Source organism: Penicillium cosmopolitanum, assembly GCF_028827165.1.
Source record: "Penicillium cosmopolitanum strain IBT 29677 chromosome Unknown utg000009l:1.0-9042332.0:1.0-9050551.0, whole genome shotgun sequence".
Lineage (NCBI taxonomy): Eukaryota > Fungi > Ascomycota > Eurotiomycetes > Eurotiales > Aspergillaceae > Penicillium > Penicillium cosmopolitanum.
This window is the reverse complement of record NW_026622679.1, coordinates 899,567-914,238: the sequence shown is the minus strand read 5'-3', so window position 1 is coordinate 914,238 and position 14,672 is coordinate 899,567. Positions and strand designations below refer to the sequence as shown.

The following is a 14,672-nucleotide window of genomic DNA, read 5'->3' as shown; positions in this document are numbered from 1 at the left end:
CCTGTATTTTCAAGATACCATAGCGCTCATTGAAACTAGATCTTACACCAAAGGTTCATAATGAAATAACTTCGGTCCACTCTACCCCGACAAGCTTCAAGCTGGAAATCACAATAGTGTTCCTATCCTAACCCCGCACTGATCGCTCAATTTATGTAATATCTATTATATTGCACCAACCCTTCGAAATAGCCCTCTCATATCGCGGAATGTGGGCCACCAAGTATATCTTCACGAATATACTCCGCGCTAGACCGGGTTCCCCGCGGGGTAAATGGTTCTCATAGGCGGTCCTCGTTTCGGTCAAGCATCACCCCGACCTCGGGACACTAGCTTCGCTTATGAGCTTAGTACGGAGCAACCGATCTGCGCCCCTGCCCGCTCTCTAGTTCAAGTTGAGATCATCACAGTATCCGTATTCGTATTAGTTCCTTCATTCTGCACTTGTTTCTTGCTCCTTAACCGAGTCGACGTCTTGCTCCGAGTCTTTTCGTGGGCTTGCCCTGCAGCCTTCGGTGCGAGAAAACCCGAGCATATTATTACTACTACTAGCCGGATGATCCGACTATGCATTACTGCGAATATATATGAGAAGGGGTTCTCCTGCTATGATCTGAGAGGTGGCTCTGGCTAACTCAGTCTCACGATGTGGTTGGCCGTCAAATTATTCAGTTTCTTGCTGCTTCTGCAGCCTGGGATAGCAGATACAAATGACCAAACCTCAGCAACAGTGAACCGAGGATCATTCCAAAACCCATCAGCCCGACTACGTCCTCGCTTCAGATACTGGCTTCCAGATTCCGGTGTCGATGCTGAGATAGTTCAGCAAAACATCAAAGCTGCCGGTTCCCTCGGCGCAGGCGGTGTTGAATTCTTGCCTTTCTACAATTATGGTGGCCAATTGGGTCCTGCGCCGGCGGGGTCGAACTGGTCCCGGGATGGATTTGGAACCGAGGCTTTTCACAGCATGTTTCTAGCTGCGTTGCACGCGCACAAGGAGGCAGGCCTGGTGATGGACTTCCCGTTAGGTCCGAACCAGGGACAGGGTGTTCCTGCAGACCCGAGTAATGAGGGCTTGCAGTGGGATTTGGTAGGTAGGAGGAGACCTACAAGCAAAGGTATTTACTGACTTTCTCAGGAACCATTCTCAGTCTCCATTCCTGGTGATGGCCACTTCGATGGAGAGATTCCTGGCTGGGGTGCCGGTGAGCTGGTTGCACTTGTTTCGGCTGAAGTGTTACGCTCGACAAACAGTTCTCACCTGCAGTTAACCCTGAAGAATGGAACGTTGACGGACTGGGCTAGCAAAGTATCATCCACTGGAAGTGTCTCTCTCGATCTCCCGACATCCCAAAACACATACCGACTTTTTGCGTTCTACCAATTCCTCAGTCATAACAAGAATTTGCAGTACAGCTCAACTCCAGCGAAGACTATCTTTGACAATGGGTCTTATGTGGTGGATCACTTCACTGCTCGCGGTGCTAAAGTGACGACGAAATTCTGGGAAGAGTACATACTTCCAGGCGGAGTCAAGGAATTGCTTATGGAAGTGGGCAACTATGGTAAAATAGCCCTCTGACACTAGCCCTTTTGTTTTCTTCAACTGATTCTCGATTTCTTTTCAGGCTGGGAGGATAGTATCGAGATACTTTCTAATATTTCCTGGACGCCGTCACTGCCAAGTACCTTTCAATCTAAATATGGATACGATTTGAAGTCAGTGCTACCGATCATCATGTTCAGCAACAACAACATCAACACGCAAAGCACTCAACCAGGCGCTATCGAATGTCTTTTGAATACTCCAGACCATGGCCTCGGTTACATCAACGATTTCAGAGGTGTCTTGGTAGATGGGTATCGGAGCTATCTTGAAGAGTTAACACGTTGGGTAAATTCGGAGCTGAATCTCCAAATGTCAGCCCAGGTTTCCTACAACCTGCCGATGGATATGGAATCCAACATACCATTCGTGAATGCCCCTGAGTGCGAAAGTCTCCAGTTCAAGGATAGTATCGACGGTTATCGACAGTTCACTGGATCGGCACACCTTGCCGGTAAACGTGTTATCTCCAACGAGATGGGTGCTGTCATGATGAAGGTGTATCAACTGACTCACAGTGAGCTTCTTTACTCCATTAACCGTGCTATCGTGGGTGGTGTCAATCAGATGGTATTCCACGGACAGTCGTATACTGGAGAATACTACGGCACTACGTGGCCAGGATATACAGCCTTCTTATATCTGTTCTCGGAGATGTACTCCGACAAACAGCCTTCTTGGGATCATGGCTTTGGCGATCTTCTGAATTATACGGCTCGAGTGCAGTATCTTCAACAATCAGGTGTCCCACGGACTGATGTGGCAATTTATAACAAGGTGTCTGGGACTGACCCCAACTTTCCGACTCTCTACACTGCAAATGATCTAATCGACGCCGGTAAGCTTCCTTTATCTCATCGCTATGATTGATATTAATATCTTCGTCTAGGATACACATATTCCTACCTGTCACCAGATAATTTCGCTCTCCCCGAGGCTAATGTTCACGACGGGACTTTGGCTCCCAATGGACCCGCATACAAGGTTCTCGTAATCACCAGCAACAGCAATCTCACACTTTCCGGTGTCCATTACATTCAAAAATACGCTCATGCAGGTCTACCCGTAATTCTTTCTGGCGGAGACCCTGGCGTCTACGCCAGCAATGATGACAGGGACAAGACATCCATTCGAAAGGCAATTCAGGCTCTCAAGAAGTCAGCGAACGTCTACAGTGTCTCCGCTGGTCAGGTTTCTGCCAAACTCCATGCTCTCAGTCTACGTCCACAAGTTGCGACACAGACTAACGGGACATGGTACACCACCTGGCGTGAAGATTCCCAAACTGGCATAGACCATGCATTTGTTTTCTGTGATGTGAATGCCTCAACTGGTACCTTGGACATATCCACTCACAAGACCCCATTCTTGTTCGATCCTTGGACTGGATCAAAAGAGCCATTGCTGGGTTACACCCAGAGCAAAAGTCGTGTAACCATCCCCCTTTCCCTGGCAGGGAACCAGACCATCATTATCGGGTTCAGTGAGGATGAAGACATTTCCACAAAGCACGCCACCAATACTCCATCTTCGGTAATTGGATATGATACCCAGGGCAACGCCGCCGTCTCAGCCAGCAAGTCTCAGCAGTCTTTAGTCCTCTCCAATGGCAAGAAAGTCATGCTACCTTCTTCAAAGGTTGCAAGCTCAATTGTCCTTTCCAACTGGACCCTCACTGCAGAGCATTGGGAGGCGCCCAGCAATATTTCGGATGCGTCCACCATTGCCACCAAGCATAACACAACCCACCAGCTAGTATCTTTGGTTTCCTGGCGCCAGATTGAGGGATTGACGAACTCGTCCGGTTTGGGATACTACACCACCCACATCACCTGGCCACCAGTTAAAGGGTCTGCCGACGGGGCCTATCTCTTCCTCCCTCCCATTACACATACAGCGAGATTATATGTGAATGGACATCAACTGCCACCTCTGGATCTGACAGCTCCCCAGGCGGATCTCAGCACATATCTCAAAAAGGGCTCTAATGCGCTGACCGTGATCGTTCCGACCACCATGTGGAACTATATCAGGAGTATTGCGGATGAAATTGAAACGGTGAATGTATCGATTGATTCACTTATGGCTGCGGCTGGGTATGGGCTTCCACAGGCGACTGATAATGGATTGATTGGAGATGTGAAGTTGGTGCCCTATATTACTGTTAAATTGTGATCTTGAATAGCACTCTCACCACCTAATCCGATGGTCAACCTTAGAAATAAACTACTTTCAAGGGATGAAACTACCTATGGCCCATCTGCTAGTAATAAGAGACTCCTGTAGATATAATCGACGAGAGTAGTACTCCTAGTCCCAGTAGTATAAATTATAGCCCGCTCTCCGCCCTCCGCCCTCCGCTCCGCCAAGGCGGAAACAGACTTTGATCGGATCCGGACCCTCCTCACCAGCTGATCTCCCAAACTTGTTCACCCTTCAATCTCGATTCGGCTTCACACAGACTCAGACAGACCACAATGTCAGGCCGAAACATCTCCTATGGCCGCGGAGGCGCTGGTGAGTCAATCCGAAGTCTCTGATCGCATCGCATCGCAAACTGACCTCACCTCCCCAACCCAGGCAACATCTCGCGCCAACACTCAGCCCCAACGCCCAAAGACCTCGTCACCCCCACAATCAAGCAAGAAGTCTACACAACCGGTCGCGGTGGCTCAGGAAATATGGCTCACAATGATCCCGACCGTCCTGAGATCGCGCGAGAAAGTCAGGATGTCGAGTCTCTCCTCCTCCGGGCGCAACAGCTGCCCCACCACACTGGACGAGGTATGATATGCCTTCCCAGCTACCAGCAAAGTCATACCAAGCGATTAGATTGGCTTAGCTTGGCTTGCGTTAGCCTGACTTGCATTGATACTGACGATTCATCACAGGCGGCGCGGCAAATGCTTATATCCCCACAATGGAGGAGGAAGAACGGGCGAGAAAGGAGCAGGAGCAGGTTAATGAGCTGATGCGGGTGCGCACACAGGATAAGGATCGCATTAGGGAGGTGGAGCATGAGCGTCAGGAGTTGCGGAAGCCTGATCCGGTGCATTTGGCGCAGCGTCAAGGTCGATCGGGCGACCGAGCTTGAACTTGACCGCGCTTGACAGTTCGATCGCGGCGCTGGTCATGGTGTCGATTATTATGTTGATCTGGGCCCCGATACAAGCGTCAACTCCAACGCCAATGCCTCTTTGAATTCGATCTCGTACCCAGAGCCGTCGACGAACAAACCCCACCGGACAATCTGGGTGGAAGGACACCAATATACTGCCAGTGCTGCGGGCAGTGCTGTAAGGTGGGGTCGGGCTTATCTTCGTGCTTATGCTTTTTCCCTCTTTCATCCCTTTTTTTTTATCTCCAACCTATTGGGCCAGGAAGATAGATGGCGCTTGGTGTCTGGGGTCGGTTATTCTTACATAGTTTTCTTTATCGGCGCAGGGAGGTCTCTATTGATGGGATTTCTATCCTAATGACAACGCTTTCATGACTCGTTATATACAATGGTCACACCTTCCATTGCGGTGACTGGCGCGAATGCAGGGATCATAACTGGGAATAGCTTGTGCAGTTTTCAGGGAAATGGTCCGAGTCGTGGACAGGACCTGCCCGGCCATGGTTTCGCCTCCACCACCTGGTAGTTCCGCCTCAGCCCTCTGCAACCACCATCATCGCCACCGATTCTTCCCTGCAAGAAAAGAGGAGCGAGTGACTCGTCACGTAGCTGGCTCAAACCATTGCTCTGGCCAAGAACAGCCGGTAGCATCGATAGGCCAGCTAAGTAGGTCGCACCACTCTGATCCCAGGAGATCAACAATCTCTTTGAGGATCCGAGCCCCCCAATTCCCCATCCACCACGAGTCCCGCAGATGGTGCAAAGTGACTGCGTAGTGGGCGAGTACCGCCAAGGCAAACGGCTCTCGTTCTCGGACCAGATCCTGAAACCGACCGGGGATGCGAAAAGTCCAGCAAAAAACAAAGTCTTTGGGCTCACCGCCGTTCATCAACTGCTCCAGGCAGTGGCTCAGATGTTCGATGGTGTTTTCATAAACGCCCCTCTCATGGGCAGGATTGCGTGCAGCCTCGATTTCATTCTGCCGCTGCATTTCTCGCACCACCAGTCGCGACATATCTGGCATGGTCGGATGCAGCGTGGCAGGTCGTACAAGAGGCCATAGCTCGCCACCAGCAACCCGCTCCATCGTCGTCATCATGGCCCTCACGAGCCATCGTGTGAGTTCAAAAACTTCGAGAAACTCGTCCAATACGTCTGGCTTCCCGTCCTCTTCCATGCTATCATCAATCAAGCAGTATCCAAAGGACCACACCAACAATACGCAGCACAGAGCGAAGGCAGCGTCGCACTGCGATTGGGAGAGCTCCCCCTTCCCCGTCCGGATGGATTCCTCTCAGTGCCTCGGCATGGTGCTCCCGCGCTGTAACTAGATATCGCCACTTGCGTTGCGGAGCTCGACTAGCTCCAGCCAGCTGCAGAGCCGATAGGGCCAAAAGCCCATGTCGAAGAGAGGGAAAACGCAATGATATTTGAGGAATAGTTGTCTGCCAGAGTGCTTCGGCTGTTCCGTCTCGCGACATGGATTTGTATGTCCTCGTGCACCAGTTCATCATCAACTCCATATCCTGCAGATTGCAAGAGTCCTGCGATTCGGAACCAACTTTTGCCACCGGCCGCTCCTCCTCCATGAATTGTTTTGACGGCGGTACGAGGTCCGTCATGGAAGGCGAGCTTGAGACCGAGGACTCTGCGGTGGAAGCAGTAGAGCCACTAGAAACAGAGGACCCAGAGCGAGTTTTGCTCTCCAGGCGCGTCAAGCGGGGCCGAGGCAACCCTAGCATGATAATGTTGCGATCAAGGGAAAGAGGGCCCGCATCAACAATCTGGACAAATGGTCAGATAAAAACAAAGACCGTTGAGAGGGGCAGCAAGCAGCTGTCTGGGCGCGGAACTAGTCGGGAAGGAGCTGTTGCTGTCGCCGCATGGCTGAAAGGCTAGGGCCGTACCTGATATTCGTGCAGGCTCTGGCAGAGTCGCTTATTTGTGGCGGACATGGGTATGGCATCGGGGTGGGGGTTATCAAAAGGCGTCACTGGGGATCCAGCAAGCTTTCACCTAGGTGGTGCTGTGAGATCGGGCATGAGTGGTATGAGTATGCGCACACCGCGGTGGCCCCAGACTATATACGCTGGACGGAGAGTATCAGGCGAGTATAGAAAGGGAGGATGAGAAAAGGGACAAGCCAGCAAGAAGCAAAGTCGATCCTGGCAATCCTGGCAATCCTGGCAATCCTGGCAATCCTGGCAGCTTGGGCGTGGGGCGTGCCCAGCAGATTCCCGGAAGTGGTAAATGCAGAGCAGTCGGCGAGTGACAGACGGACAGTAGGTCAAGGCTGATGGCAAATGTTCAAGCTCCGTCTGCCGAAGCCGCATTGCATTTCAAGCAAGTCACGGCGAAGGCGCAACCCCCTGGTCCTTGCACCAATGGCCGAGTTCCATCAGCACTTTGATCAACGGGAGGCCCACGAAGATACGAGCAGCTCTTGCCGTATCGCGGTTAGACCCAAAGTGGAGCCAAGACGAGTGGAGAATGGAAGGCGATGGAGATGGACCCTCGGGGAAGCAGATGCAAGGCTGATTGGCGGTTATGCCGATGACTCAGCAGGACGAGAAGCGCTCTTTCCGAATCGGGGCATACGTGGTGCTTAAAGCGGTGACATAAATATTATACACTACTATACTAGTATAGACTGCATTATATTGCATTTACCACTATTGAATATATTGGGTCACATTGTACAAAGTACCTGGGGCCCAGTATATGTGGCATGATACAAAGCACTACTCCATACTCGGGTATATGTGGTATACTCAATATCAAGCCATGTCTACTCAACTTCAATGCTACTATTAATGTAATGCTATTAGACACTGACATACCAGATCAAAGATCATGATTGCCCGGTTTGCTCGTACTTCTGCGATGGTGGATCACCGGGTAAGTTGTACTATAGCTACAACTACCTACTACCTGTACCATGGAAACAGGCTAATCACTATAGCTGCTAGTGATAGGCTTCCCCTTAGTCTCCTCCCCGGTCGGACTAGCGGACCAAGCGATTCCTTCTCTAATAGTTCTAGCCCACACGTCATCAAACCCCTCGCTTCGAGTTGCCGGGCCCTAACTGGCGGTGTGTCCATCCTTTGAGCCTCCGATCTGCACGGACACTTGGTGTCACGGACGTCAATGGGGTCGGAGCATACTTGTATCTTTTGGCAATTAGGATCGATTGAATTTTTTTTTTCGTTGAAAGACTCTTTCTTCGGACCCTAATATTGAAAACAAAAGTACTAGTATTGTGTCCTTGATTCCAATCAGTACAATTAAAATTCATTTCGCCTAGAAATCCTCCCGTAGCTACCTAGGCCTCCTTCCACGCATCGACAGAGAATAATGTTAAATGCCCGATCCTGTAATCCCCTTTCTGCATATTCCTGGGCACGATTGATTTCATCTTCTCTGTCTGAGTATTCATTGAGCATGACGAACAAGCTCAGGTCCATCGTCCTGGCTTGTGGATTCGAAATAACTGCTGGAACATGGGTTTGAAATCTTCAGCGACCCAGAACGCTATTCCTGTACGGTGATGGTGAATCGATAGATTCTCCAGGCTTTTTATTTTGGCTATGATTTTACAGGCCGATTTGCAGGCCTCCCCCAATACAAACTTTACTCGTAAACTTCCAGTTGTGCCCCTGCATGGAGAGTGGGCTTCTCAGTATCGTAATCACGGCATTTGTTCAATACTTTCCACGCAAATTTGTGTATCATGTACTAGTAGTATTGAATACATTGCACTTTGTAGTCCTGGCGGGCCTATTAAGATGATGAGTTACCCGCGTATGAAATCACGGGATACTATTCCCAACTCCAAAATACCGCCGTACTGGGTACATAGTACTAGGATCATGTATCAAAATTCCACCGGCTCACAGCGACCATTGTAATTAACTGCGCAAGGCACGTCGTCCTCAGAGATATCGCATTCATTATCTCCGCAATTTCCAGTCTTGAACAGCTTGTCGTCGCAATCGCCAAATCCATCCCAAAGAGTAGTCTCGTCACTCGAGACATATCCAGCACAGCGATCATTGAGACCCGTACGATATCTGCACTCGGACTTGTGTTCGTGGTCCTTGGAGATCAAGGTTCCCTCATATCCAGCGTTGTGATTCCAGACTGTTCCTTTAGTGCCATCCCCTGTAAGGTGAACTTCGTACCGGTCGTCTTCCCCACATTTGAACTTCCATGTAGTTTCGCCGCTGGCAAAATACTGAGAGTCTCCGGCTCGACATTTGAAGTCGTAACCATCGTATATCTTGACACCCATAGAATCTCCGGTAACAGGGTCATTGTTCAGGTACGCATGAACACGGATGCATGCTTCGGTCCCCGCGGCAAAAGCGAGCAGACTGCAGCTGAGATCTGAGAACTTCATGATGACTATTTGCCAAAAGAGGTAATTGAGATCTGCTTTAGGTAGAGGAGAAGGTATAGCTGATATAATACTGATAGACTTAATACTTCGTAGGGAATACATCGCGAATTTATAGATTTTCGATCACAGTCAACCCATTCTCTCCGTCGTTCAGCGCCCCCAAAATATGGCGTTTTTCCAAGCCAATTCTTGCAAAGCATCATCTCCTGGCGTTACATACATCTGAATTGGGTAGATTTTGCGCCTGTTGCACCATTGCCCAGACCTTTAGCGGGAATATTTGAACCTGTAAAGCATTGCAACTTTGGCTGGCATTCGTACTCTGGGAAGTATACTAACTATTTCTGATTTCTTTTTGGGGGCGGTGGGGGCTGAATCAACCTTGGCCTGCTCACACTTGCAAGACATTGATTCTGTCTGCCACTCAAGTGTAAATTCTCCGTTTCCGCCCCTTTCTTCAGTAATACTTGGCTGAACTTGGCTGGCGGCCTAGCCTTGGCTGCCCCAAGTGCAAATCTGCCCTGCATGGAAGGTCTCATGATTTTCAGCTTAGTAGGGGCTGGAGAATGGATGGTGCATTTCGTCCAGCCAAAGCTATAAACTTTACATGTATCTGGGTGCAGGGGTGACTTCCACTCGACCTAGCTACAGATAGATAGTAGCTTGTAGTTATGGATCTCCTATGGGCAACAAGTAATATAGATATATATTACATGATCTATATTGATAGCATAACTACATAGATCAGTTCAAGTTACAGCCTCATCATCATGATATTTTATGCCTTCTCCCAGTCCGAGAAATAAACACCTCATAGTACCCGTGGACTCTTGTTACAGAATTAGTAAGATGCACCGTCAAATGAGGTACTTGGATTTATCAAAACCAAACTAATTATTTCCTGACGATTTCCATCTACCCATTATTGTACAAGTTCTTGGATCTACTTCAAATGTCTTATTATGCATGGGATAGATACTAAGCATGCGGGGTCTTCTCCACATCGCAGCAGCCGAGCCGAGGTCGTGCCGGGACAACCAAGGACCATTCAGTATAACTTGAACCCAGTTAACCCAATTCACTGCTTAGTATTTGAATTGGATTTGTCTGGGAATAAACCGAACGAACAAATCCAGCAGAGATAAAAGTGTAGCTCATTGTGTTGATCTGTCTCTTTCCCAGGGGTTCCCTCCATTCATCTTCTCCACTTCCTTCCACTTAACTACTAGTCAGTCACTATTTACTTCCAACTTCTACTTCACTCTTCCTCTTTCACCTCCAACAATCTGCCCAAAATGATCTTCGATCCCAGTCCCTTGGAGCTCCCAGACTCCTACGAAAAGGTCCCTACAACCGGCCATGTCACCTTTTCCCACCACCCAACAGGCTCGCCCACTGTGACCCCCGTCGTGGTCGTCACGCTGAACCGTCCAGCCAACCACAATGCCTTCACCGGTCAAATGGTCCACGACTTCGAGAAATTCTTCCCCATGTTTGACGTTGACGAACGTGTCAAGGTCATCGTGCTCACAGGTGCCGGCAAGACTTTCTGTGCTGGAGCGGATCTGGACATTGGCTTCAACGATCATGTCGAGAGACGGCCTGCTACCGACCACCGTGACGGGTAAGTGATGGACCTAGTCGCTTCTCCCGCATTAATCTGCATGCTAAGTACCTTCCAGTGGAGGACGTGTCGTCCTCGCTATTCATCGCTGCCGCAAGCCGACCATTGCAGCTATGCAAGGCTCCGCCGTGGGCGTTGGGATGACCATGACGCTTCCTGCAATGATTCGGTAAGAACTTTACTTCTCCCAACGACGAATGATACAAAGCTGACGATTTTCAGCATCGCGTATGAAAAGGGCAAGTACGGTTTCGTCTTCGGACGCCGGGGTATCGTGCTGGAATCCTGCTCGTCATACTTCCTCCCACGATTGATCGGCTTCTCCAACGCCAATTACCTCGTCGGCACGGGTGCTGTTTTCCCTCCCACTTCCAAGCACTTCGGCGACCTGTTCAACGAAACTCTACCAGATCCATCCAAGGTCTTGCCTCGCGCGTTGGAGTTGGCTACTGAGATTGCGGAGAATGTCAGTCCGGCCTCCTCGTATCTCAATCGCGCTCTTATGTGGCGCAATCCAGGCACGCCTGAAGAGGCTCATCTTGTTGAATCTCATATTCTCCATCATACCTTTGCTTCCGAGTATGTCCCCCATTCTATTCGCCCCATTCTATTCGCCCCATTATTCCTCATACTTACCCGACTCCTTTCTAGCGATCAAAAGGAAGGCGTCGGTGCATTCTTCGAGAAGCGCAAGCCGAACTTCCGTGCCAATCTGGATGATAATCCCCCGGTGCACATGCCCTGGTGGACTGAGGTCGACACTGGCAGAGCTCCCAAGGCCAAGGCCAAGGCTTCCTCGAAGCTGTGATGAAACATATCCAGAGTAACGAGAGATAGTGCTATTGCCGGATAATGATTCACATACTCAATCTCCTCGATCTTAGCAAGAATTAATTCAACTCAAAGAGACAAAATGAATGGATTCAAAGAAATAATGCAGCTTGTTAGCGCTACCAAGACTTTCTCAAATACAAATGTAATACCCCAGCTCGCCCGGACCGCTAATGAGGAAAGCAAAACACCGATCCAGAGAATAGGAAAGAAGAAGATGAAAAGAAATCGAGGACCAGTTTGGCCCCAAGTTTGCGAGTATTGCAATCCCAGGTAAGGTCAACCATATGCACAAGAATAGATTTAAAATGATGTCAATTTGCCGAACATGTCACTGGATAGATCTTTAGGCGATGAAGTTGCGGCGCTTGCGGTTGTAAGCCCGCTGATCCTTCAGCCACGCTCGGTATCCCTTGACGCTGCCGATCTTCTCGCCATAGTAGTCTGGAACCGGGTTGGAGATCGAGTTTGTGGAGGGATCGACGCGGTATTGGCGGATACGGTCGAAGAATTCCTTCTCTTTCTGTAGAGAGAATGGATATGTTAGACATTGATGCAGAAGGTATTAGGCGTGGCATCACGCATTGGCTTTGGCGCTTACAATCGCTACGGAGGGCTTGAATCGACGGTAAACCAATCCCCAGATGCCATTTCCAACCATCGGGCCAGCGAGCCAGCCAACAGCACCACAAGCGGCCGTGGCCATACCGAGGACCACAAAGGGGTCCAGGCCCATGACTTGAGCACCGAGTGACTCCAGATCCTGCCCAGATAGGATTTGCACGCCGGCGGTTGTCGAGGCGAGCGAAGTCGCGATTGACGACGCGAGAGAGTACCGGCGGCGGGAAGCGCGGAGCTTGAAGAACGAGTCCCAGTCGAGTTTCACATTCTCCTTGGCCGCAGAGGTCGATTGCATGCGTAGACCGGCCGGGCGCACGAACGATGACGCACCAGGGACAACCTGAGGCCGGGGGGCTAGCTGTGTCGATGGGCGAGTGGCCGTTGATTGAGATCGGACGAGCAGCTTGGATGCCATTTGCGAGCTGGGTTGGAGCGAGCGGGGGCTGATGAGCGCGTTCATTGTGGTCGGGTTCATCCGACCAGCGAATACTGAGCGAGCTGACATTGTGAAGAAGCTGGGGTGTGTATGTGATCGCCGCAGGTTCGAATCAAGAGATTGTCCAGGTGCGTTCAGGAAGACGGAGGATCGACGATTAGTCAGCAGGTCTGCTGACTCGGAGCAACGACAACTGTACAATTTTAGTGCAGGCAAATGACATTTCTATGAATTATTCAGGGAACAGCATGGAAAAATGAGATTTGGCAGTCAATTTTAGAAAACGGTTTATTCAGAAAAGATTTGCTGATCACTAGTGCGCAAAACTGGACATATATTGTAGGTCTAAATTATGAGATACTCCGAAATATACTACCAGTAGGTATCAGCTAGAGCAACACCACCTTACTCTCCCGAAATGATAACCCAAGACAAAGGCTCGAAGCAAATGAAATAAATCCAGATCGCTCCGAGTCAGAGTTAATACACCAAAACACTCTTCTATCTCCCATTTATATACTCTATGGCCATGCAAATCACCAAACAGCAAAATTGCTTCCCGGTGACACCAAGAAGGTGCAGAGCAAGAGGTCTAGTTTTCCTCTACAAGCCATCTGCACGCTTAATCTCACCAGAGCGAGATTGTGCCGGAATGGGAACGCCAAAGCCATTGACGCGACCGTGCAGCCACTTCAGCGTTGCAGTACTGAATGCCATCACAACCGCACTGAGCGAGAAGAGCGCAACACGACCTGGAGTCGGCAGCTGCTCGAAGATGGGATACGGATACCATCCATTGTAGGAGGCACACCGCTCCACCCAGAACCAATAGCCAAAGGCAATGGCACCGGATAGTCCCATAGACGGCAGAACGGTAATTGTCCACGGGGGGAAAGAAACAGAAGATCGATCAGCATCAATATGGACGGCAATGCGTGAAAGCTTATATCTACCGAAATGAATTAGCAAACACACAGCCCCCACAAAAGCTGGGTGGCGGGTCTCTGCGAGCGGACCCCCGGGGTTTAGCCACATACCGGCATCGAGAGGGATCACAGCCCAATCGGGAACGACGAGACGTTCATCGATCTAAAACTCAATTAGATCAAGGGTCCCGAGATCAGGCGGGCGGACGAAAAGAAAGCGGTTGACACTCACCAATCTTAGGCCCCAGTAGAGAACGCTGATCAATACTTCCAGCGGCGCACTACACACTGACAAGAGGTTCTTGATCAAGAAGAGGCGTCGGGACAGTGTCACATCGGCGAGAATGGCAAAAATAAAGGTGAGAGTTGACAGACTCAGGCCAATAACGGTCAAGTATTGGAAGTGCCAGCCATATGCTTCGTTCCTGAGGTGGTCATCAGTATCAAACTCAACCCGAGTAAATCCGACGCTCTTTCGGGAAGACATACGCGTGGTTAGGGTTCTCGTGCATACTATATCATGACGTTAGCGTTAATCTTTACGTAAATTGATGGACCGAGCAACATCTCCGGTGTACCTACTACTTGAAAGACCAGGTAAAGCTTGCGAGGCCGGTCAACTGGATAGGAAGTCAGCATTTCAGCTCCGCTGGGAGAGGGGAATAACAAGATAACAGGATGAAAAAGGAAAGAGAAAAAAAAAACACCAACATACATGAACAAACGTCGAGATACCCCGAGAAGGGCTGTGTAGCCACTGCAAGGGGTGCTTCTCGATCAGGGCACGAGACATGGTTGAGGAAATGAAGGCAGATAACGAGTCGAACCGGGAACCAACAAGAACCAACAACCAACCAAGTGACGACAGCCCGCGGACTTTCGGGAGCTTCCCAGCGCCCGCACCTTCCGAGCGGTCCCCGCGGATCGCGCCTGCCACGCCTGGTTAAACACCGTGCACAGCCACGTGACCCGGCCTGCCGCGGCATCCCGTCCCGGATTAATTCATCCCCGGCGTTCCGGCTGATGACTGATCCTTATCACCAGGTTCCCCACACTTTTGGGAAAGTGGGAGATGCCCATTCTCTCTTCTTGAATTTCCATTGCGTCTTTT

General features: G+C 50.1%; 7 protein-coding genes across 7 annotated transcripts; 3 read left to right on the top strand and 4 right to left on the bottom strand.

The window, feature by feature from the left end:
* Positions 1-646: 646 nt before the first annotated feature.
* On the top strand, positions 647-3,781 carry N7509_008410 (uncharacterized protein; the record flags this gene model as incomplete). Its single annotated transcript, XM_056633047.1, has 4 exons — positions 647-1,090; positions 1,139-1,565; positions 1,629-2,444; positions 2,496-3,781. The coding sequence occupies 4 exons, from the start codon at positions 647-649 to the stop codon at positions 3,779-3,781; spliced, it is 2,973 nt and encodes a 990-aa protein (XP_056483667.1).
* Positions 3,782-4,083: 302 nt separating this feature from the next.
* Positions 4,084-4,700, top strand: N7509_008409 (DUF3602 domain-containing protein; the record flags this gene model as incomplete). The annotated part of the gene is made up of 3 exons (XM_056633046.1): positions 4,084-4,123; positions 4,187-4,390; positions 4,498-4,700. 3 exons carry the CDS (start codon positions 4,084-4,086, stop codon positions 4,698-4,700), a joined length of 447 nt encoding a protein of 148 aa, XP_056483666.1.
* A 625-nt stretch (positions 4,701-5,325) lies between these two features.
* Positions 5,326-6,466, bottom strand: N7509_008408 (uncharacterized protein; the record flags this gene model as incomplete). The annotated part of the gene is made up of 2 exons (XM_056633045.1): positions 5,326-5,894; positions 5,938-6,466. 2 exons carry the CDS (start codon positions 6,464-6,466, stop codon positions 5,326-5,328), a joined length of 1,098 nt encoding a protein of 365 aa, XP_056483665.1.
* Positions 6,467-8,598: 2,132 nt separating this feature from the next.
* Positions 8,599-9,123, bottom strand: N7509_008407 (uncharacterized protein; the record flags this gene model as incomplete). Its single annotated transcript, XM_056633044.1, has 1 exon — positions 8,599-9,123. The coding sequence occupies one exon, from the start codon at positions 9,121-9,123 to the stop codon at positions 8,599-8,601; it is 525 nt and encodes a 174-aa protein (XP_056483664.1).
* A 1,295-nt stretch (positions 9,124-10,418) lies between these two features.
* On the top strand, positions 10,419-11,555 carry N7509_008406 (enoyl-CoA hydratase/isomerase family protein; the record flags this gene model as incomplete). The annotated part of the gene is made up of 3 exons (XM_056633043.1): positions 10,419-10,747; positions 10,806-10,916; positions 10,970-11,555. The coding sequence occupies 3 exons, from the start codon at positions 10,419-10,421 to the stop codon at positions 11,553-11,555; spliced, it is 1,026 nt and encodes a 341-aa protein (XP_056483663.1).
* Positions 11,556-11,924: 369 nt separating this feature from the next.
* N7509_008405 (presequence translocated-associated motor subunit PAM17) lies at positions 11,925-12,704 on the bottom strand (the record flags this gene model as incomplete). Its single annotated transcript, XM_056633042.1, has 2 exons — positions 11,925-12,101; positions 12,180-12,704. 2 exons carry the CDS (start codon positions 12,702-12,704, stop codon positions 11,925-11,927), a joined length of 702 nt encoding a protein of 233 aa, XP_056483662.1.
* Positions 12,705-13,238: 534 nt separating this feature from the next.
* On the bottom strand, positions 13,239-14,354 carry N7509_008404 (androgen-induced gene 1 family protein; the record flags this gene model as incomplete). Its single annotated transcript, XM_056633041.1, has 5 exons — positions 13,239-13,724; positions 13,794-13,986; positions 14,051-14,074; positions 14,144-14,181; positions 14,277-14,354. The coding sequence occupies 5 exons, from the start codon at positions 14,352-14,354 to the stop codon at positions 13,239-13,241; spliced, it is 819 nt and encodes a 272-aa protein (XP_056483661.1).
* Between the last annotated feature and the right edge of the window lie 318 nt (positions 14,355-14,672).